Source organism: Lycium ferocissimum, chromosome 10, assembly GCF_029784015.1.
Source record: "Lycium ferocissimum isolate CSIRO_LF1 chromosome 10, AGI_CSIRO_Lferr_CH_V1, whole genome shotgun sequence".
Lineage (NCBI taxonomy): Eukaryota > Viridiplantae > Streptophyta > Magnoliopsida > Solanales > Solanaceae > Lycium > Lycium ferocissimum.
The window spans coordinates 37350957-37373958 of record NC_081351.1 but is presented as its reverse complement, the minus strand read 5'-3'; the positions used below and the strand labels follow the sequence as shown (position 1 = coordinate 37373958).

At 30.2% G+C, this 23002-nt stretch overlaps 1 protein-coding gene across 1 annotated transcript; it reads right to left on the bottom strand.

Moving 5' to 3' along the window:
* Window positions 1-10021: 10021 nt before the first annotated feature.
* Window positions 10022-13784, bottom strand: LOC132034856 (uncharacterized). Its single transcript, XM_059425202.1, has 7 exons — window positions 13636-13784; window positions 12970-13106; window positions 12615-12736; window positions 12267-12470; window positions 11958-12016; window positions 10925-11069; window positions 10022-10156 (listed from the first exon to the last, which is right to left on the bottom strand). The coding sequence occupies exons 1-7, from the start codon at window positions 13782-13784 to the stop codon at window positions 10112-10114; spliced, it is 861 nt and encodes a 286-aa protein (XP_059281185.1). The 3' UTR covers window positions 10022-10111.
* Between the last annotated feature and the right edge of the window lie 9218 nt (window positions 13785-23002).

The following is a 23002-nucleotide window of genomic DNA, read 5'->3' as shown; positions in this document are numbered from 1 at the left end:
CAGACTAGACTCTATAGTTTACTCTTCTGTGTCCCAAAAGAAAAAAGTTTATCAAACACAGGCTGGTGTGCTACTGAAAAAGAAAAGATTTATCAAAGGATAAAGGAGCTATATGAACAAAAACAATGGAGGTAACATCACAATGAGTACTGACATCTTAAAAAATGAAAAATGAAAATAAGGATACTGTGTTATTGGACAGCGGGTGTCTGTTATCTCTATTTAATTGTGTATCGAATTCTCTAGTTTTCAAGTTGAACCAACGTTTTGGATGCATATTGGCATATTGCACTCCTTATTTTTTTTAGCATTCAAGGGTGTTGGTCTATGGTCGGGTTGAGAACCACGAGTTCTTAGATTCAAACCCTAATTGAGGCAAAAACACTTGGTGGTTAATATACCACAAATTTCTGTTGTTATTATACCAGGAAAATGGGCAATTTCTCCTCCTTTCCTTCATTGTTTCTAAGAAAATGATAAGCTCCTTTTCACTTGCCCACTTTCCCTTTTGCACGCCTCTTAAGAAATCATAAATAAAAGATATATTTTACTATCTTATCTCTATCTCTCTTCAATAAATACATTCTAATCAAAATTGATTATTTTCAAGAACATTTAATACTAAGGGGGAGATTGAAAAGATTTAATTAATTTTATTTTGGTTTTGTAAATGAACAAGTAATTTGGACATATATTTTTACAAATGTGGCCAAGTAATATGGGACGGAAGGAGTACTTCATTTATTAATTCTTAAAGAACGTGAAAAGTCAAAAGTGAACAAGTAAAAGTGCACGGAGAAAATAAATGGGTCGGAGAATTAAAATTGAAGTTCATACATGTATACATGAGAAGAGAATAAATATTCAGTACTATGACATATGTTCACGCGGAATAAAAAAATAGCTGGTTAAAGTGGACAATTTATATAACTTTATACGTGGCTTGGTTTAATAAAGTGTGCAGTACACGTGTTTGTTTATCAATGAAATAATCCCAAATATAGAGTATAATTTTCAAAGCATTGTGTACATTTAAGTACTGCATTGTTAGTCCACACTTAGCCGCTTATATATGTTAGAAAAATCTTTATCTTATTTAGTTTTTTCATATTCTCTTGTTAGTGATACAATTACTGTGTGTGGATTTTTTTATTTTTTTTTTAAGTCTTGTTTGCAATAAAATAAAAGGCAAACATTAGTTGTAAACATGTATAAAAAAACATCTTGATAATATATTTTTTTTTTAATTGAGATATACGACACCCCCCGTACTATACCCAAAAAATACACACCTTACCTTTCCAGGGTCCTATTACCCCCTAAACTTATTTAAAACGGAATAATTTTTTCAAAGAGAGTGACATACACTCTCCTTGTGTATTTATTTATTTTCTTCTTTTTTTTTAATTTTTTCAGCTTACGTGTTAATTTTTTTAAAAATAAAAATAAAAAATTAAATTTTCATTAAAAAAAAATGAGTTTTAAAACCCGTTTTTTTTTTAATTTGAAAATTTGATTTTTTTTAAACCCATTAAAAAAAAAAAAAAAAAATAAAAAAATGGATTAAAAAATTGAATTTTCTTTTAAAAAAATGATTTTTAAAACCCTTTTTAAAAGAAAAATTGATAATTTGCTTTCTTTTTTTATGTTTTTGAAAAAGAAAAAAAACTGAAAATGATTTTTTTTTTTTAAATATGGAAAAATGGATTTGTTAAAAATATGGAAAACTTGATTATTTTTTTAAAATGTCTTTAAAAATCTTGATTTTCATGATTTCATTTTCTTAGTACACTTTTATTTTTCAAATAAAATCCTGTGTTTTTGTGGCCAAAATGTGGAAAAATCAATTTTTATAAAATTTTGAAAAAATTAATTATTTTCTTAACATGTGGAAAAACCGTTTTTTAAAACTAAATGTGGAAGACTAGATTTATTTTCAAATTTTAAGAAAAACATTTTTAAGAAAAAAAAAATTAAGTTTTCCTTTTTTTATGTACTCTCTCAAAGAAAAACACACTCTCTTGATAATTATATTTTAAATAAGTTTTTTAATTCATATTTTTGTGATAATGTATGCAGAATAATGTTAGCTTTTTATCCTTTTTAATTCATATGAATGTTTAACGTCAAATGGATGTATATACTTCTCACTGTCGTTAATTTACAAACAAAATACTTCAATGTCACTAGTTCATGATATGTTTTCATGACACATTTCCACACTCATTCATACCAGAAAAAAGAAGAAGCTGGAAAACAGTTTCATACTAACAACGAATTGCTTCTGATTTTAAACGAAATGAATGGAAAGAAAAGGAAACAGAAGAACAAGAAATATTCGATTTCCAAATCTCATTTTTTTCTTCTTTCTTTTCCTTGAGCTTTTGTTCTTCGCGTTTCTTCTTCTCCTTTCCTTTCCTTTTCCTCTTCTTCTTTCCTCTTTTTCTCCCTTTCCTTTTCTTTCTTTTCTTCTTCTTTTCTTTCCCTTCCCTTCTCCTTCTTTTTCTTCTTTCTCTCTTTCAATTCTTCCTTTGTCAATTCTCTCTTCACTTTGAAGCAAATAATTACAAAATTATTTGTGTTAATTACGTATTTTCTATGTGGTAATTTGGACTTATATATAATTTGCATGGCTCTTTGTTTTACACATTGCCAGCCCTCCGGCTAGTGTTGGCATTTTGTTTTCTAATTCTTGTAATTTATAATGTCAAGTGGCGTGTCCCTTTTTTCCTTGAGGAAAGTTACGACGATGAAGTTAACGCTTAAGACACTCAGTGCCATCTCAAAGACAAATCTCATACGACCAACTTTCGAGTTTTTTCATACTGAATGTATTGTGTATGCATCGATAATTGATAGGTGTGGTTCCTTGAAAAAGTCATATATAGCACTAACGAAGTTTCAGATGTACTATTTGCCAATACAAAATTTAGCAAATATGTTGGACAATATTTCTTCAGAGATATCTTCTCCACTTATTTGTCCAAGGGCCAAAGCAGTCTCTCTAAGGTCTATTGTCCAGAAATCGAAGGGCATATCTTCCTGAATTGACGACTTCAACCTCATGAAAGCCTTCTTGGTTCGAATAACCTGCTCACATTGCTCTGGAAATTATAAAAACAGAAATAGCATTCGTTTAGCGAAGAATTGCATTTCTTACTAAAGCCATGAAATTATGAATGGACTTCAGACAAAGGATGAACTGCCTAAAAAGATGACTTCGTAGAAGACAATAAAACAAAAAAACACAGTACTCAAAAAAATAAAAGCACAGTACTTTTAGTGAAGAATAAAGATACGATGCTCTAGGTTGCAGTGAGACGACTAGTTCATTGCCCAAAGAATAACCTATCGACAATAGTCTGAAAGAAGCAAATAGGGACTGAGCCCAAAAATTGAAACCAAACAACAATCTGGCTTCAAAAGTTGGCTATGACTTTTTTTTTTTTTTTTTTTTACAAGGGAACTGCCACTCATGCTACCTTCGCGATCACAAGACAGAAATGAGCAAAGCCGACAAGAGGAAATCGAAGGATTCGAATCGCCTATTTTTTCCCTGCAAGAAAAAAACCCCACCTACGTATAATACCCGCAAATCACACATGATGTAAACTGCACTAGGTTGGCTATGACATGACTTTTAGACTAAAATAATAGATTCCCAGGAAAACTAGTGATTTAGGTTGAAGGATTTCCCAAGCAATTCCAAGCTTCTTAGTAGGCCAGTTGGATTGGAAATTTGACAATGGGTAAATATATTTGGCACAATCACAAATGGCACAACTTGGCACAATTCCACCTTTTTAGGGGTATTAATGTAATTCTACATGGTCTTTGAGGGTGTACCAGTAAATTCATCTTTTTTTTTATTCCATGATACCCTTCCTCAAAAGTTAGAGGAAAAAGTTAAAATAATTCAAATTTGACTCTCTCTTTCTTCAAGACCATAATTACTTTTTTCTTCCCAATAACATTCAACAAGAAAAAACGTGCAATACACCTATTCTAAATCCATAACCAATACTAGTGAGACTTCTCTTTTTCTTTCTGTAGGTTTGAAAAATTGTCAATGAACATGTACTCAATTTACATCTGTACATACTTTACGTTCTACTACACTTCATTAAGTTTAATGAAGTATACATTCCGATAAAAATACATATTTGCATGCCTATTTTTTTTTTTTTAAAATACAACTCCAAAAATATCTTCATTTGATAAATCGTATAATTATCATATGCAACATATTGTTGACATATTGAAAAATTCAAGCTCAATTGAATGGCTAAGGAATTTTTTCTTCCTTATTATAATAACGGGTGGTGATCAAACGCTTAACTTTTTGTACCGGCTAATAAGACTCGAGGGGTTTTCAATACAACAAAAGGGTATAGATTTCGTTTTTTTTTTTTATTCTAATTAAAATTCTTTGTTATTTATTTTTTATTTTTGGAAAATGATGTTTTTGCCTGTTCTGTTTTATGGGTCGATTCAAAATTGAATTAGTGCAAATTACCTAAGATTAGATTAGGATTGAGTAAAAAAAAATTGCTAAGAGTTGATTTAATTTCATCAATTAAAAAAAATGTGAAGTAATCAACACTATGGTTGGGACGAAAAAAATGAATCAACTAGAACATAATCTAATTTAAAACCTAACGGAGGGGCTGTCGCCACAACTAGTTGACTTTAATCCCACATTAATATATCGCAATTTAGTAAGATTAGATATAATTGAGTAATAGTTAGCAAGTTTTGATTTAATTCATTAACTTTAAAAAAAAAAAATAGTGGATGTAACAAGTGTTCAACCCTATGGTTGACTTTAATTGAAATATATGATTGATTCAATTTAGCTAAGTATTATATAAGATTACATACAACAAGTTGATAACAATTGATTCAATTTCATCAATTAAAAAAAAATGGATGTAAGAGTTTGTCAACACTATGGTTGACTTTAATTGAAACATTAAATTATCTCAACTTAGCTAAGTATTAGATAGAATTAAGTAACAATTAGTAAATTTAGATCTAATTTAATCAATAAAACAGTGGATGTAACAAGTACTCAATACTATGATTGACTCTGATTGAAACATTGAATTGCTTCAATTCACCTAAGTATTATATAAGATTAAGTAACAATTAGTAGCTTTTGATTTAATTCTATCAATTTTAAAAGAAAAAAATATATGTAATTAGTAGTCATTACTATGGTTGACTTTAACTGAAACATTGAATTATCTCGCTTAGTTAAGTATTAAATTGAAAAACTAACATCTGAGCAATTTTAGTGGATGTAATAAGTAGTCCACTATCGTTGACTTTAATTGAAACAATGAATTATCTCAATTAATTAGATAGAATTGAGTAGCAATTAGAAGTTTATATCTAATTAAATCAATAAAACAATGGATGTAACAAGTTAATATTACGATTAACTTTAATTGAAATATGAATTACTTCAATTTAGCTAAGTATTATATAGGATTGAATAACAATTAGCAACTTTTGATTTAATTCAATCATTTTTTTAAAAGTAGATGTAGCAAGTAGTCAATACTATGGTTGACTTTAATAAAACATAGAATTATCTCAATTAGTTAGATTAAATAGAAAAAGCAAGTTTGGTCTAATTCAATCAATTTAAACAAAAATAAATGATGAGACAAGTAGTCAACAACAACACCACTTTCATCAAAAACATTGAATTCCATTAATTTAGCTAAGTATTAGATAAGACTGAATAACAATTTGCAACTTCTGATTTAATTCAATCAAATTTTTTTTGTTGTAAAAGTAGATGTAACGAATAGTCAATACTATAGTTGACTTTAATTGAAAATTGAATTATCTCAATTTAAGTATAAAATAGAATTGAGTAACAATGACCAAAGTGTAGATCTAATTCAATCAATTTAAACAAAAATGTAGACTGATGATTTTAATTGAAATATTGAGGCTTCAATTTAGATAAGCATTATATAGGATTGAGTAACAATTAGCAACTCTTGATTTAATTCAATCTATTTTTTTAATAAAAAAATAGACGCAACAAGTAGTCAATATATGGTTGACTTTAATTGAAAAATTAGATTATCTCAATTAGTCAAGTATTAAATAAAATTGAATAACAATTGGACAAGTTTTGATCTAATTTAATCAATCTAAACAAAAATAATGAATGTAACAAGTAGTCAACACTATGATTAACTTTAATTAAAACATAAAAATTATCTCAATTAAGTATTCTATAGAATTAAGTAGCAATTAGTAAGTTTAGATCTAATTCAATCAATAAAATAGTGGATGTAACAAGTAGTCAACACTATGATTGACTTTAATTGAGACATTGAATTGCTTCAATTTAGCTAGATAACAATTAGCAACTTTTGATTTAATTCAATCAATTAAAAAAAGTAGATGTTTGAGAGTTCTATGATAATGATTGACTTTGATTGGAATATTTAATTATCTCAATTTCATTAGATATCATTGAGTAACAATTAAGAAGTTTTGATTTAAGTCAATTATTTTTAAAAATATGGATGTAACAAGTAGTGTCAACACTATGGTTGACTTTAATTCAATATTAAATTATCTCAATTTACTTAAGCATTAGATAGATTGAACAACAATTAGCAAGTTTTGATTTAATTTTAATTTTTTTTTTTTTTGGGTGTATTTTTCGTCGACATTCGATAAAATCTGAAACGATATAAAAGAGTAATGTAACAAGTAGTCAACAGTACTTTCCAATTGAATTATCTCAATTACATTTCCAAGTGTTGATTCAATTCAATCATTTAAAAGAAAAAAAAAAAGTGGATATAACAATAGAGAATTTTAATTGACATGTTGAATTATCTTAGTTTTTCTAAGAGTTAGCATTAGCAAGTTGTGATTTAATTCCATCTGGCTATCAACACTTGGTTGACTTAATTGAAATATTAAATTATCTCAAATTAGCTAACATTAGATATGATTGAGTAACAATTTAATTTAATTCAATCAACTTTTTTTTAAAAAAAATTAATAATAATGATGATTGACACCGAATTATCTCAATTTGTTAAGCATTAGATATGATTAGATCGAATAAATATTTTGTAAGTCCTGATTTAATTAAATTAATTTAAGAAAATAAAAAATAGTGAATGTAACAATTAGTCAACACCGAGTTGACTTTAATGAAAATATTGAATTATCTCAATTTAGCTAAGTATTAGGTAGAATTCCTACAAATTTCGATTTATTTCAATCAATTTTTTATTTTATTTTTAAAAAAATAGTGGGTTTAACAAGTTCACACTATTGTTGACTTGAATTAAAGAGAATTTAGATAAGTATTAGATATAATTGAGGAACAATTAGCAAGTTTTAATTTAATTCAATCAATTTAAAAAAAAATGACCTTTTTGATTGATCGTAGGACAAACGTGAATTCTTCAATTTAGCTAAATATTATATAGGATTGAGTAAATATTTTTAAATTTTGATTCAATTCAATCATTTTTTATATAAAATAAATGCAATTTGGTCAAAAAATTAAACAATTTTTGTATGTAATTTAGGACTTTTTTTCTATTGTTTAAAAGATATTTATAGGATACATTAACTTGTAGTTTGTATTGATAGACCGTATATATAGGTTGACCAAATAACTAAATTAGTGTATGTATAATTTTTTTAAAACAAACCACTAAGTAGACTTAGTGGATATTTTATAGGAAACCAAACAAAAAGAAATGTAAAATAAAAAGAGTCTTAAAACAACAAACAAAATCAAATGCCAGCCTAAGAAGACTACCAAAAAAGCTTTCTGAGGGACCTATGTATGTATAAATTATATAAAAATATTAGAGGGAGATAAATTTATGGGTTCTAGGTATTGGAAGAATGAAAAGCTTAAGCATACTAATGTGTAATAATTGCTTGGTATTGGAGGGGAAAAATTTAGAGGGAAATACCACTTATTGGAGCCAAATCTTCATTAAGGATAATTAGAACTTTTTAATAGATGTTATGCCATTTTAGGTTGTGCCAAATAGCAGCACCCTTTGACAATACGCTTGAAGGGAAACGGACAAAATCACTGGATTTCTGTGCCTACAGTTGAAGACTGCAGACTAAAACAGTCACACCAACACCTAATGTGTGAAGATATCGATATGTAATATCTAGAACTAACACAGTTGTCCTGTCCTAATACTTTTGAACTTAGTGGAAGGAAAAAGCATCTCCATTTTCCTTCTCAAAAACAAAAAGCATCACCATTCATTTGATAACTTTGCACAGCGAAAGATACACAAATTAGAAAATCGCCTGTAATGACTGATGAATTTACATTAGATAGAAATTAACTGACGAGCTTATAGAATGTCAAACTTGTTCACAAATCCATTTCTAATACAAGAGGATTTTTTCAGTTACTAACTCTCATTTCATCAGTCACTCGTCCTCTCATTCCCTGTTTCCTTTTTGGGTATAAAATCTAGAGAGTAGATTATTATTACAGGAAGGGAATGAGAACAACTTGATTTCGTTTCAAGGAGCAAGTCTGGAGATTATTTTTCTACTTTTTATTTTTTTTATTTTTTATGATTTCACTCCTGACAGAAGGTCCAAAATTCCTAAGCAGATTTACATCAGAGCTATCTAGCAATAAATCAGTATTCTCCTCTTTCCTTTTACAGAGAATTAAGCCATTGTCTTTCCCCTTTATGAAGCTATGTAAACAAATGGTGCATTACAGAACCTGAATCTGGTTGACTGTCCATCTCCCATAATTTCTATTATTGTTCAAGTTCTTGAAACATAGCACATGTTGGAATGTGGCATGTATTAACCCATTCAAGACGTAGCACAGTCTATTTTGTTGATTCCAGAATGTCATTCAATGCAGTGAAACTATAGAAATAAACTTATGTCAAAAAGAAAATAACAGATGCAGAAACAAGAATCAACTGCAGCTCTCTAACGGTAATGGAACACAATTACAGAGACTTTCTCCCATAAGTTCCAACATAAAGGAGAAAGAGTAAAGTTTTCCATGTCATTCTGTTTTATAAAGAAAGATGGAGTTCTATAGACAATGACCTTTACATAAATAACAAATTTCTTACTTCAAAGAAGCAAATGTTAAATCAACAAGAAGAAGCTTATCAACATGTTTCTGCTACTAAAACTCTATAGTGCATGTGATATAAGTAAACATAGATTCTTTAAATAGCCTTGGGTCAATCTTACACTGACTGGGGCCCAAGTTGGATCAAATACACGGAGAGGTGCCTCATTTGCATAGGCCCTTATTTCAGATATGGGGAGTTGGGGACAGAACTGAAACTTGTAGGATATGAAGAACTAGCATATAAAGGACCACGGAAATTTGTTATGAGCACTAAACTGTTCTTGGGGAGCTAAAAGAAACCTTATCCTTTCAGCTCCTCTATCTCCCCTTCTCCAGCAGACCTCCTATAATTCGAAAAAGACCACATAATCTTTCTTAATATCCTCTCAATTCCATTTCTTATTTATTTTGTTATTCAATAACATTTCAAACATAACACAATACCTCCATATGGGCCTGTTTCAGTATTTTCTTATAATAGACTGAAAGTTCAAAATGCAATACCCACTTCCAGCAACTCAAATACCAAACTGGGCAACTTTCTTTAACTGTACTGACTCTCATTCTCCATGTCCCCTCTTTAGGTGACTCTTTTAGTTTAAGAAGGAACTACTAGTCTCCAGCTTACAGATGATAACTTTCGATCTTTATTGGCTGCATAATATAAAGCACATTCCAGCAGTTGAAAAGAAAAAATATATACTAGACTTAATTTGACAAACTCAGATTAATGTAAATCATTTATAACAAGACAAAGTAAAGCAAAGAATATTTTTGTTCAACTTAACGAATATCAGATCAAAGAAGTTCGTAGATAGGGGAAGAAACAAGTACTTTTTACAGGTACTATTTCAGTATTTCATATTCAAAGTTATCAATAACATGAATGGAATAACTTATAAACCCGATTCCTTTGGATTCTCTCAAGGAGCTTTGTATCTTCTAGAGTCCACCCCTCTGCTGCACTTATGGTCATTATTACGACATCAGCATTTTTTGCAACAGCTTCAGATCTTTCCACACCTGTGAACAGAATGCTAAGAGAATCAGATAAATAGAAACTCAACACAGGTAGTTCATCTCAAATTTCATCGACACAAGAAAAAGATATTAGGGATCAATATCTTTAATTGGGTTCAATCGGAAACAGTCTCTCTATCTCCCAAAGTAGGGTAAGGCCTGCGTACACACTACCTTCCCCAGAGCCCACTTATGGGATTACACTGGGTATGTTGTTGTTGGTGTTGTTGGTAGAACAGTGTTGAGGTACCATAATAAGGAACCATCATGGGGTGGCAACTACATTCACCAAGAACTTTGACTGGAGATTCAACAGAAGAATGTTTATGTGAGGAGCGATGATAACAGAGTGCTACAGTTTGGAAATCTTCAATAATTAACCGACATCTGCAATTCTTTGGAGACACAATCATGCAAACTCTAAAAATGAAGTTATGTTACCGATCTAAATTCTTTAATTCTGCACGTTAGACTCCGGAATGACAGAAATACACTTGAAAGTTATAAGAAGTATTGAGCCATCGGACTCTGGAATAGACCCCAAATGCAACCAAAAAAAAAACCATATTTTTTCAGGAAAAATTAATCTGTGTATAAGGAGCTGATAAATTGCTTTTGAAGGATAAATAGAGTCTGGTTCAATAAAAAATGAATCTGATTCAATAAAAAATTTATCTATTTAATGACCAAAATTTCAGCAGATAAGAAAATGGCAAGCTTCAGTAGTAAACATTGGACAAGATATAAACTTGGCAAACAGAAAGGTCTTACCAATTTATTCCACAACATCATCAGTCTCCTTGATTCCTGCTTATCAAGAAGTGTAACAGGAACACCACGAACAGAAACATTGGCTTCTACAGCATCCCGTGTGGTGCCAGCAATATTTGTAACTATTGCTCTATCAGTCTGCACGCTAATATAAGGCACTTGATTAGAAATAGTTGTCAGTAAGATAATAAAACAGTAAGCAGACAGGTCAAACTAGAGAGATTCTAAAGAATAGGGGAGTGTACTTAATTTTTTAGGAAAATATTGGTCATGAAAAACGTTTTATAAAATTTTTTTGGTCTTGATACTAGTAGTGGTAGGGTGTTGATAGAGTAAAGATTGACAATCATGTTTATATATTCATAGAAGCAAGTGGAACACAGCAAGAGTTGCAATACTTGTAGAGGAAAATGTCTTTCACTCCTAAGAACACAAGTTATTTCATATTATGCGACAATTTAAGGTGGACAATTATAAATTAGGGGATTGAGATGGCTCATTGTTATTCTTTTAACTGTCTTATAGTTGTAGGTTTGGGAAGTAGTTCTGAACTGTGGAGTTCTGAACTGTGGCTTATAGAGAAATTCACCGTGATCAACTATCAATTGAATATAGCACAACCTATTGCTGGCTAAATGTATAGAGTTTAAATTGTGAAACTAGAGATTCAGCCACTATATATACTTTCTATACAAAAAGGAATAAATGGTCTATAGCAATAAGAAGCAAAGTGAGGAAAGAGTTCTTCAATGGATCCCTGGAAATGTCTCAAGTAGAGCTATAACGGTCCAAGTCATATCCTACACAAATTATAAGAACTGGGAGCTGGCAATTGCAGGAAACTTCTTAGTATATGTTTCCAGTTATAGGTGGGGTTTCTATTTACTGGTCAACATTTTGTTTCAGATTTAGTTGCTGATTTAAAAGTCTATGCCACTGTTAAGACTTAAAAGATGTAGTGCGATAACTATTCAGAAAAATAATCAAGTACAAGTATGAGATGGTAAATGATGGGTATATTGTTGGAACATACTTTGCTCCATGCATTAAGAAGGCTTGATTTCCCAACATTTGGTCGACCATAATAGCAATCTGCAAGATATTCATTAAAAATCATGTTATCTTATTTTAATTATTAGGAAAGCAGGGAAAAATTAAAAAGGCCATTCTTTGGCAGGCCAGCTAAACAGCTAGATGTGCCTTCACCCATTCTCAAATTCATGACAAATTTAAGGCATGTATCCTTTGTGTTTTCCTCCTTTTTAGGTTAATACATTGTTCTCACAGACAACATCCACTAGCCTTGTATAAGAACATGGTTAGTCTTAGTGCAATATAAAACCTGAAGTCCTGACTGCAGAAGCTTGTCATAATTGGCAGTTTCCACTGCATTATCCAGATCATGCAGCATCCCATATATTTTGTCCATAATAAGATTCAGATCAAGGGGTGGCATCTCGTCGTCGAAGTCAAGACGGGCCTCAATTTCAGTTAGCAACTCCACACATTGAGTTCTTAGTGATTTGACCAAAGAAGAAAAACCACCCTGACAAAAAGAACACATCATTCAACATAATTTCCCAGCACTTAGAAAGAAGGCAAAAACATAATTTCTGAATTTGTGCTTTACTGATGTATAGAAGGGTCAATAACTCTTGTAATAAAAAAGTGATTTTACACAGCTGATCACCTCGATTCCTGCCAAGGCAGCATCTGCAGCAGCCACTGACTTGGCCGATATTAACTTGTCCACATTCTCAGCTTGACAGAGATCCAAGCGACCATTTAAGAAGTCCGGAAGAGTGAACTCGCCTAGTAAAAAAAAGAACATAAAAAGAGGTGAGTTGAACAGAAAGACTCTCACCTCCTTTATGGCTGCACAGAAAAAGGTGACTGTTGCAGTGTAATCTGGCCTTGTAGCTAAAGATTTGACAAGTCAATGCAATGAAACTATAGAATGATGTACAGACAAATGAATCTTCACAGTTCTCAAACTAAAGAGACCAATTCTCCAGTTAACTAAAGAATACAAGGCTGAAGCTAACCTGGGTTGGCGAGCCTCGCACCAGCCTCCAGACAATCCCTCAAAACACGTTGAAGACACACTTCAGTTCCATGACACTGCAGCACTACATTGCACAGTTCAATGAATTCTATGCTTGCTACAGGGTTAAAGACTCCGCTTTAACTAAGCAACCATCTAGTTATAGCCCCAGTCAATAGTAATTAGAACAATGTCCACAAAGATAAGCCTCAAAAACATGCCATGTGGATGATAGAGCAAGTAATTCACTAAGGAAAACAGGCAGAAGCATAATCCTCAAAACAATTTATATAGATATCCAAATGAAAATTACCATTTCTGCATGTCCCAAATCTTCAGCGCATTAACCCCATAAACAAATTAAGCCCAAGCAATAAGAAATAGAGAACATTCAGTTATGGAAGGTGAAACAAGCATTGCCATATAAAGGCTGTATGTAACAAAGTAAAGCTGCATCAAAGTGGAGCATCAATTGGAAATAAAAAAAAATTCGAAGATAAAAACATCAATTGGAAAAGAAGAGACAAAACACCTTTTTATTTAGTGGAATTCCATTCTCATTACAACTTCCATTTCCAAATAAGGGAAATTTAAACAAAACTAATTCCCTTTCCTTTTAAACTAAATCACGACTTTCATTCATATAACTAAACAAGAAAACACCTACTTAGAAAATTTAAAATCTTTTGATAGCAAGGCCTCAACAATATCCTTCCTAACTTCTGTCTTCGAGTTCTGTTTCTTTACTCTTCCTTCAAACCCACCACATTTATCTGAAATCTGGGCTAAAACTTGAACATCCTTAAGACTTTCCATGGTCCCTGTTTTTTGCTCAATCACCCATTCTTCTATTTGTTTAATCATGGAAACTCGACCAGAAATCGGAGCGGCCGGAGGTGCTGCCGGAGCTGCAGCAGCCAGAGGTGCCGCCGGAGGCTGAGGGTTGCTTTTTTTTGGGCACTTGTTTGATAAGCTTCCGGTATGTCTTGAACTTTGATCCCGATCAAAGTCAAATAGTAAATTTGCGAATAGATTTGGGAAATATAAAACTGTGACGGTCTCACATGTCGAGAAAAGTTTTTTTTTTTTTGAAAATTAAAGAATGACTAATGTAGAATTTTACCCCTTAACTAGTCAACTTATCAAATTTGGTCTCCATCTATTTTTTTATACAAACAAATAGACAAACTCATAAACCTTGGCAGATTAATCGTTAAACCATTCCTCAGACCTATATTTCTCTCTCCCGAAATGTAGGAACTTGGAGTCAAACCCAGGTATGTTGCTTGGCATTAAAGGGCTTTACCACTAGACCACTGATCTTTTTTGTTCATATACTTACATTGATTTAATTTATCTTTTTTTTTTTAAAAATCGACGGACTTCGTCTCCGTCGGTTTTATTATAAAAAAATAAAAAATAAAAATAAAAAACCGACGGATTCCATCGGTTTATTTTAGAAAATAATATAACAAATAATTATATTTTTTTGCTCATTTTTGTGCAAAAAATAATCGACGCAGTCCATCGGTTTTCTTAAAAAAAAAAAAAGATTTAAAAAAATTATTGAAAAAACCGACAGAATCTGTCGGTCTTTCAGTGGGTTTTTTCCATCGGTTTTTTAGTAGTGTTTGAGAAGAATGGTTACAGAAATTTTGTGCCTGAATTTGTCTTTTCGAATTTTAGAGACTCGAGAGCGACACCAGTGCCAAAATGCTCTCTTTTTTTTTTTTTTTTTTTACAAGAGTAACTTGAGGAAAAAGAAGCAGAGAGAGAGAAATATAGGTCTGAGGAATGGTTTAATGATTAATCTCACAAAGGTTTATGAGTTTGTATGCTGTTTGTATAAAAAATAGACGGAGACCAAATTTGATAAGTTTTTGGATAGTTAAAGGACTAAAACCGGTAAGCGTATAGTTAAGGGATCATTTTAGACCTCTTTCCCATAGATAAGGACTACTTATGGCCTTTTCTCTGTAAAGACCCCTATTTCCTTTTAAGTTCTTGGGATTACCTAACTAAAGACTTTAATTTGCACTCATAGCCATTTCAAATTTCTAATCAAGACCTCAGGTTATGATCCTAATTTAGATGACAGCTAGTATTGTCCAGTGTCTTAAAAGGCGAGGCATAAGGCGGGGCGTTTTACATTTGCCTCGGCGAGGCGTAAGAGGCACGGGGCGTAAGCCCCATAGGTATTTAATTTTTTGTATTTCATAAAATAAATATTTTTAAATAGGTAAAATTACATTAAAAAAAATTAGTATTGCCTTTTTTTATTTTTCATACTTGTTGTCTTTCACTTCATATATTAACATTAGTATTTATATTAGTGAGGATCAATTAAAATCAATAAGATATTAGCCATGTATTTTAAAGATATTACCTAAGATGTTATTGTAAAAACTTTATTTAATAATATGAAGATTTGAGTAGTTTAGTTCAAAGTTTTAGAATATTGCTCTTAATACATAGATAGTGTTTTTCTTTCTTTTGTTATATATATATATATTACTTCTTTTTACAATCTTCAATATTATCAAAGAGATATTTAAATCATAAAATTCATCAGTAAAATCTTTTGAGGCCTAAAGCAGAAGCTTTACTAGCCTCACCCTCTAGCCACCCCTGCTTACAACTTGTAATTATATATAACATAATTTTATAAGTATAAATAATACAATGAAATAAAAGCTATTAGGGATTACATATCAACTCTAACATCTTAACTTTCAAACAATGAAAAAATCACAGTTTCTTAAAACAATATTACTATCATACTGTTCATTTTATATCAATAAACTTTATCAGTATTATAATTAAAACGTAACTCCTTCATGAATAAAACTAAAATTACTTTCAAATAGCGAAATAATAAAATATGATAAAGCGAAATAATAAAATATGATACGTAGGACAAAAGGCCAATGACAAATGAAAATGCACAAATCGGCTATGGTATTTTTAAAAGAAATATTAAGTGATATTCACCCTCACAATGTTCTCAAATAGTAAATATGCAATACTACGACTTGTTGTTTGAGTTACACCCAATCTTCTTATTTGTAATTATGAAAAACTATAAAATATCATTCATGTGTTAAAGAATTATGAGGGTTAACGATTTTAATTAAGGAATTTAACATATAATTTGTGTAAGAACTGTTAGGGGAGCCCTGAGCGTTGAGCGTTAGGCAGGTTTAGGGCGTACAGTCAGGCACTTAGGGCATAAGCCTCATAGGAACTAAGCCCCGAACGTGAGCCTCGGGGCGTTTTGCCAGCGCCTCGCCCTAGGGCGAGCCTCGGGGAGAGTCTTCAAACTGCCTTTTAAATCACCGGTATTGTCTCAAAATACTCAATGGCTTGGTTAATGGAATTGGAAATTTTACTTGCAAGTCGAAAATATAATTTTATTTAGAGATATCATATATGTGATCAACGTAAATTTAGTACTAAGAAGAAATTTCTAAATTTTAGCAATTAGTATTCAAGAACTTTGCTTTATTTAAACACAAATTTAAACACCCACAGAATTTTTCTCCCCATTTTGGACTATATATATACCTTTAATGGTTATTTTTCATTAACTAATCTCAATTATAAGTCATTTCAATTCTTAATTAGTTCATGACAAGAAAGCCGTTTTGGCAGACTTAAGTAAAAATGGACAAAAGAGCTTCTGTCAACGTTGACCTTTGTTTTGAAATGTTAAAGTCTTACTTCACAATGTCATCGTATTCTTTCAAGTTCACACACGCGCACAAAATTAGTCATTCCTCCAATTAAAAGGTGAGAGATTAAACGAGTAAAATTAACTTCTACTGATCACAATTAAAATGCTTAACGTGCGTCCATACACTTTGGGTTTTTAACATGACTGTACAAGGAGAAACGTCGTATTCTTTTAACTTTTAGTTTACAAATTACTCAAAAGGGTAACTTATTCTCTAGCTAGGGATATTTTTTTTAGCAAATAAACATATACTCCCTCCGTCTCATAATAAGTGTCACCTTAATCAAAAGAATCTGTTCCATAATAAGTGTTACCTTAGGAAATCAAAGCATGAATTGACTAGTTTTTTCCACCTTTACCCTCGGACAAAAAATGACAAGTTAAAGTAACAACATCTAAATGATGATCGGAAAAATCACATAATAACTTGTATTGTTGGATTCACAATGTCAAAAAGAATTATTACTTTTGCATATTCTAATTAAGAGGAAAAAGTAATTTATTTTTATTATATATGGGTAATTTAGTAATCTTTACGTGACATTACTAATTTCTTAATATGCGTGTTTTGGGCTAAGTTGACACTTATTATAAGACAGAAGGAGTAGCAAAGTTCGCAGAAGTAGAATACGGAGTACTTGCCAATTGACATGCTACTGAAACCAACCATAATTTGTAGAAAGTTTAAATGATTTTCCCTTGGTTTGCAAATCCAGCATCCTTTTTGAGTATCGATACTTTAGCTAGAAGTAGAATTAAGTTTCAATTTCCCAAACTCACCTTTGATTCTTAGCTGGCTAATAACTTTAGCTTCCCAATTATAAGGCTCCAAAGAAATACTCCGTCTGTCCCATGATAAGTGTCTCATTTAAGCTAAAATATTTTGTCTCATAACAAGTGTCATCTTAGGAAATCAAGACATAAACTGACTAGTTTTTTCCAACTCTACCCTTAAACAAAACCTTAAAAGTTAAAGTAACATCTAAAATGATGATTGAAAAAGCGACATAGTTACTTAGTATTGTTGGATTTTCAATGTCCAAAGGATTAATACTTATGCATGATCTAATCAAGAGGAAAAAGTAATTTATTTTTATTATATAAGGGTACTTTAGTAAACTTTATATTGCATTATTAATTCCTTAATATGCATGTTTTTAACTAAGATGACACTTCTTATGGCACCGAGAGAGCATACGGGAAGTTTGTTTACGGAGTTGTGGGAAATCTGTGGAATTTATTAGCTAGAATCTTTATCAATCAATATATCACCCTTTGTGACAATTGAAAGAATTTTTTCTAAATAATTACATTCCTTCCTATATAAGTTAAAAGTATAACCTTTCATTTTTGAAAATATACTTGGTTTCACTGCATGCTAGACTTACTATATATGTTTGATCATTTTCACCCTTATAACTTGGTTTTTTATTGGGAAAAGGGTAAAAAATACCCCTCTATTTTGGAAAAGGAGCTAAAAAAATCTTTCATTACAATTTTGGGTCAAAAATACCCCTTCCATCATTAAAGTTCTTAATTATACCCCTATCTTAACGGAAATTTCCAACATAATCCGATTCATTTTTGCACTCGCTCCATTTAAACCCGGCTCAACTAAATAAAAACCCATATGGGTTACCCGGTTTTTTGCCTAGTGGCTCCAGATGTAATGCTTGGGAACAAGTTGGTCGCATATGCGTTTTTTATGTAGTTGGTAGGGTTTAAATGGAGCTGGTTTAAAAATGAAATCGAGTTATGCTGGGGACCTCCATTAAGACATGATGAATATATTTAAAAACTTTAATGACGGAAAGGGTATTTTTAACCTAAATATATAATGGAAAATATTTTTATTCCTTTTCCTAAAATAAAGGAGCATTTTTTACCCTTTTTCCTTTTTATTTATAAACAACTACTATGAACTATAGTAGAATGTCACAAATTACAGAGTCTGGAACCTAAATGACCCAACGAAAGCAAAAAGAACCAAATTACCCCAACATAACGCATGTTCACTTCTAGTTTCTAGATACCGCCTTTAGCTAATTAAGAGACATTAACAACCTGACCTAATAACCACCAGAAAATTAACACACCTTAAAACCCCTACATAACGCCCCTTGAAATTAAAATTGCAATTAAAACTAGCAGCCCCCGAAAACCTAACCAACTGCATGAGAAAAACCAGCAGCTTCTTGCCCTTTGTTTTTACAACGTTAATTAAAACACAGTACTACATGTCTGCATGAACTCATCTTTCCATTATTTTTTGTCATTTCCATCGTCATTAGGCCACATATCCAATATTCTATCTTGCAAAAAAAAAAAAAAAAAAAAATTCAATTTCTTGAGTGTTTTCGTGGAAATTGTGTTAGAATTTAATTAGGTGAGAGTCAAAACTTTCTTCTAGTATGGCCAAGAGAATGTGGACTATATTGAAAAACTTATTATTTTCTTTTCACTTGCTAATTTCATTTAGTGATAGATTAGCAACGGATTCAATTAATTAGCAGTTATTTAGCGACAAATTAAATGAGGATTACCCGAAAAATTCTGTAGCTAATTTCATGTTTTCTAATAGTAACAACTAATTGTTTAAAGCTTTGCTTGATTTACTACGAATAAATAATTAGAAAACAGCAGAAAAATTTCTACGAATATAGAAAATGCAACAGGAAGATTTCTCAAGCTTTGCCTAATATAAGTCCTCCATTTAGATTGTGAGATATGTATTCAGAGTATTTTGTCATTAATGTGATGGACAAAATGCTTGTATCAATAGACCAGACAGTGAACACCATAAAGAATAATGAAGGGCCAAACATCCAAACGCCGTGACTAACGTCTCTTCTTCAGCAATTCCGTGCACCCTCTTCACCCTACTTGGCGTCGCATCATCTCTCAGTTCAATGCATCATCACCGTCTGTAGAGATATAATAGTGGCATTTTAGGTGTATAGAAGTTCTTTAAAAAAAAAAAAAAAAACATGAAGAATATATGGGAGTCCAAACAATATATAGTAAAACAAATAGCCTTAATTTTGGTGATGGAGGGGAGAAGGAACGATTGAGAACTTGAAAGCTGACGGTTTTTCAATTCTCCATTAGTGTAAATTATAATTAAGTAATTAATATACAATGAAAGAATATGGTTGTTAATGAAACTTAATAAATAAGATAGAACATGTTTAATCCTTTAATTACAAAATAAGGGGAAAATAGAGAAAAATGTCAACAACAAAAAAAAGGACAAAAAAGAAAAATAGGAATGGTGGTCATAGAGAGGTGTCACATTACTTTGTCTATGCCTAGCTTTATAATATATATAGATATAGATTTGACGTTTACTAATGATTTTTCTCGTTGAGTCTAATTAGGAGGAGATATAGAATAACTGAATAAGTAATTTAAAAAGAAAGAAAGATTATATATATATATATATATATATATATATATATATATATATATATATATATATATTATATATATAAACAATTGTCAAAAAGAAAGTTAGGCAAACTAAATGGTACAGTATACTGTGTATATATGCTAGCTTCAAAGAAATGAATCTTTGATTTCAGACAATTTGAAATTAAATGGGAATAACTTTTAGGTTAAGAAACCTTCCTTCCTAGTTCCTCCTTTGAGAATCCCAATATAAAGAGAGGCCTAACTCGAAATTTGACTTGTTTTTATTTTTTTTATTTTTATTTATAATATTTGAACAAATTTACTAAGGGTGAAAAATTATTTACACCCTCTAACTTTGCTTTAAAAATCAAACTCCCCCTCAATTTTGAACAATAGACATTCTCTCCACTTTAACCTAATTGACTTTTTAAAATGCTTACTTTATCCTTACATTATTAACTTTTATTTTCTTTTTTTACTTATTTAAAATCATGTTATTTTTCATTTTTTTAATTTATGTAACAAATTTCTTATAAAAACTTAATATTATCTTCTATGCGAAGTAAAAAAATGAGAAATACTAATTGAGTATGTAAGTTAATAATGTTCTATAAAAGATTAAATTAGCAGAATAAACAAAAAATAATTTTATTAAAAATAATCAAAACTTTAATATTTATTTATACAAGTGAAAAATAACTGGTCATAATAACTTTATAAATATATTTCTATGTAGGTAATGCAAAAACAATTAAAAAAATAGAGGCAAATTTTTAAAATTTATTTATTTATACTGTAAATGAATTTTATTATGATTTAAGAAATATGTCATTAGAGACAACCAAAACTGTTTATTTATATAAACAATAGAGAATTAGAGAGAAGTGAAACTTAAATATACACACATGCATATACATACATATATACATACTTACTGCATATAATATTGAAATAACAATCATAAAAAATAGCATTATATTTTGTTATAAATTCATAAAAGTATTATTCTACTTAAAATGTTAATAAACTTAAAATAAGAATCTATAAATACCTAGATTAAATAAATAAATATTATATATAATATAAAAATGTATTACATAAATGGAGGATTGAAAAAATATAAGGGTGAAGTAGTCATTGAATAGGATAAAGGAGGGAGAATGTCTATTGTTCAAAGTTGAGGGGGGAGTTTGATTTTCAAAACAAAGTTAGGGGGTGTAAATGATTTTCGCCCATTTACTAATACGTCAAGGTTAACGGCCTATGAGCATGTGACTAGATACTTTTGTGTCAACCAGTTCTGGTGTAAAGCGCGTAACTCATTTGACAACAAACATTATAAAAGAAAAAAACATACTTAATTACGAACTTCGTCATTAATCTGTGGCTAGAGTACTTGTAGCTAACATTTTTTTTTAATAATTCATTGCTAATCCTTCGGTAAATAGAATTAGCGACGACTTTTACTATTTAACTTTCTGTCGCTAATTCATGCTTATTTAGCAGTGAAATAACTTAATATTTAAAATAATATTGATAATTTTCATTTGTTAGAATAAGTGTAATAACTATAATGACAATTGATCATTTCATGCTTGTTATTTTAAATTTGCATTTTGCCCATTTGACATTTAACATTATCCATAATTTTTTTTTATTTCTAATTTTGTCCGCCACTAATATTTTACTCATTTAACAAATCCATATAGTTTCTTCGATTTGCAAAATTTACTAATGTGAGGAATTTGAAAAAGAATAAAATTGGATTCTTTTGCTAATTAATTAATCAATTCAAATTTTTAACTATTGGTTCGCAGCATCAAAGGAATTGGTTTATTTTTTATTATCTCAAATTCTTTACAATAGTTCATCCCAAATTTTTAATATTTAACTGTAATTGTAATTTTATTCCATATATAAGAATTCTATACAACTTTCTTAGTTTGACTCCTTTAATTCTTTTCTAAATCCTTTTACTTTTTTTTTTTTCTACCTCTCAGCATTTTGCTTTAGGGATTGTTCTTTTTATATACTTTAATTAGTGAAATTAATGTACTTTTTATTGGGTCAAATATTTGCTCATAAATGGTGAAATAGGCAAACTAACTACCATAAGACAAGAACTCAAGTCACAATATTTTCCATATCAATGAGTTTAATTTGCTCATCCGACACATTTGCTGATTTTTTTATTTTTTTTTACTTGAAATTTCTTAACCCAATTGATAGATTTCTAACACTAAATGATAAGATTTGTTGAAATATCCATTTATAATAGTTAGGGACATACCAAATCATATATTGTTACAAGTATAATTTTTTTCGAAGAATTTAATTTCTGACAATTCATTGCGTATAACATAAAATTTTCATTGCAATTTAAGTTAGAATACCCGTATTGAAAGAATTCTCCTCTTGTTTCTAAAATTTTCATTGCAATTTAAGTTAAAATATCCGTATTGAAAGATTTCTTCTCTTGTTTCATTGTCCTAAATTTTTCCTTTCTGTTTTTTTTCTCTTCCTTGTAATTTGTTTTCAATCATATCCTAACAATTTTAGAAGCCACTTCCAATATCGGAGGAAAAAAGACATGATATCTACGTTCCAATTTTAGAAGCCACTTTAAACGTGTAACATAGGGCAAAATATTGAATTTAATTTGCTCATGGAAACTTGTAACAGTTTAATCTGGAAACAAACACTTCATGGAAGAACACGGCCGAGAATGTTATCCCATTTAATTTTCACAAATAATGTTACGTTATAAGCAAATGATTTCTATAAAGTAAAATGTTAATTAATTTTAGAGTCCTAAATATTAGGAATTTACATAAAATAGTTCAAATAAGGAAAAATTAATTACCTAAAGTTAGTTGATTTTAAAATCCTA

Excerpts from the sequence above, each read along its gene's own strand:
- LOC132034856 (XM_059425202.1), bottom strand. The coding sequence starts at position 13,784 with ATGGAAAGTCTTAAGGATGTTCAAGTTTTAGCCCAGATTTCAGATAAA. Across the intron at positions 12,471-12,614 it reads CTGCCTTGGCAGGAATCGAG|GGTGGTTTTTCTTCTTTGGT; the intron begins GTGATCAGCTGT and ends TCTTTTTGTCAG. Across the intron at positions 10,157-10,924 it reads TGATGTTGTGGAATAAATTG|GTGTGGAAAGATCTGAAGCT; the intron begins GTAAGACCTTTC and ends TTCTGTTCACAG.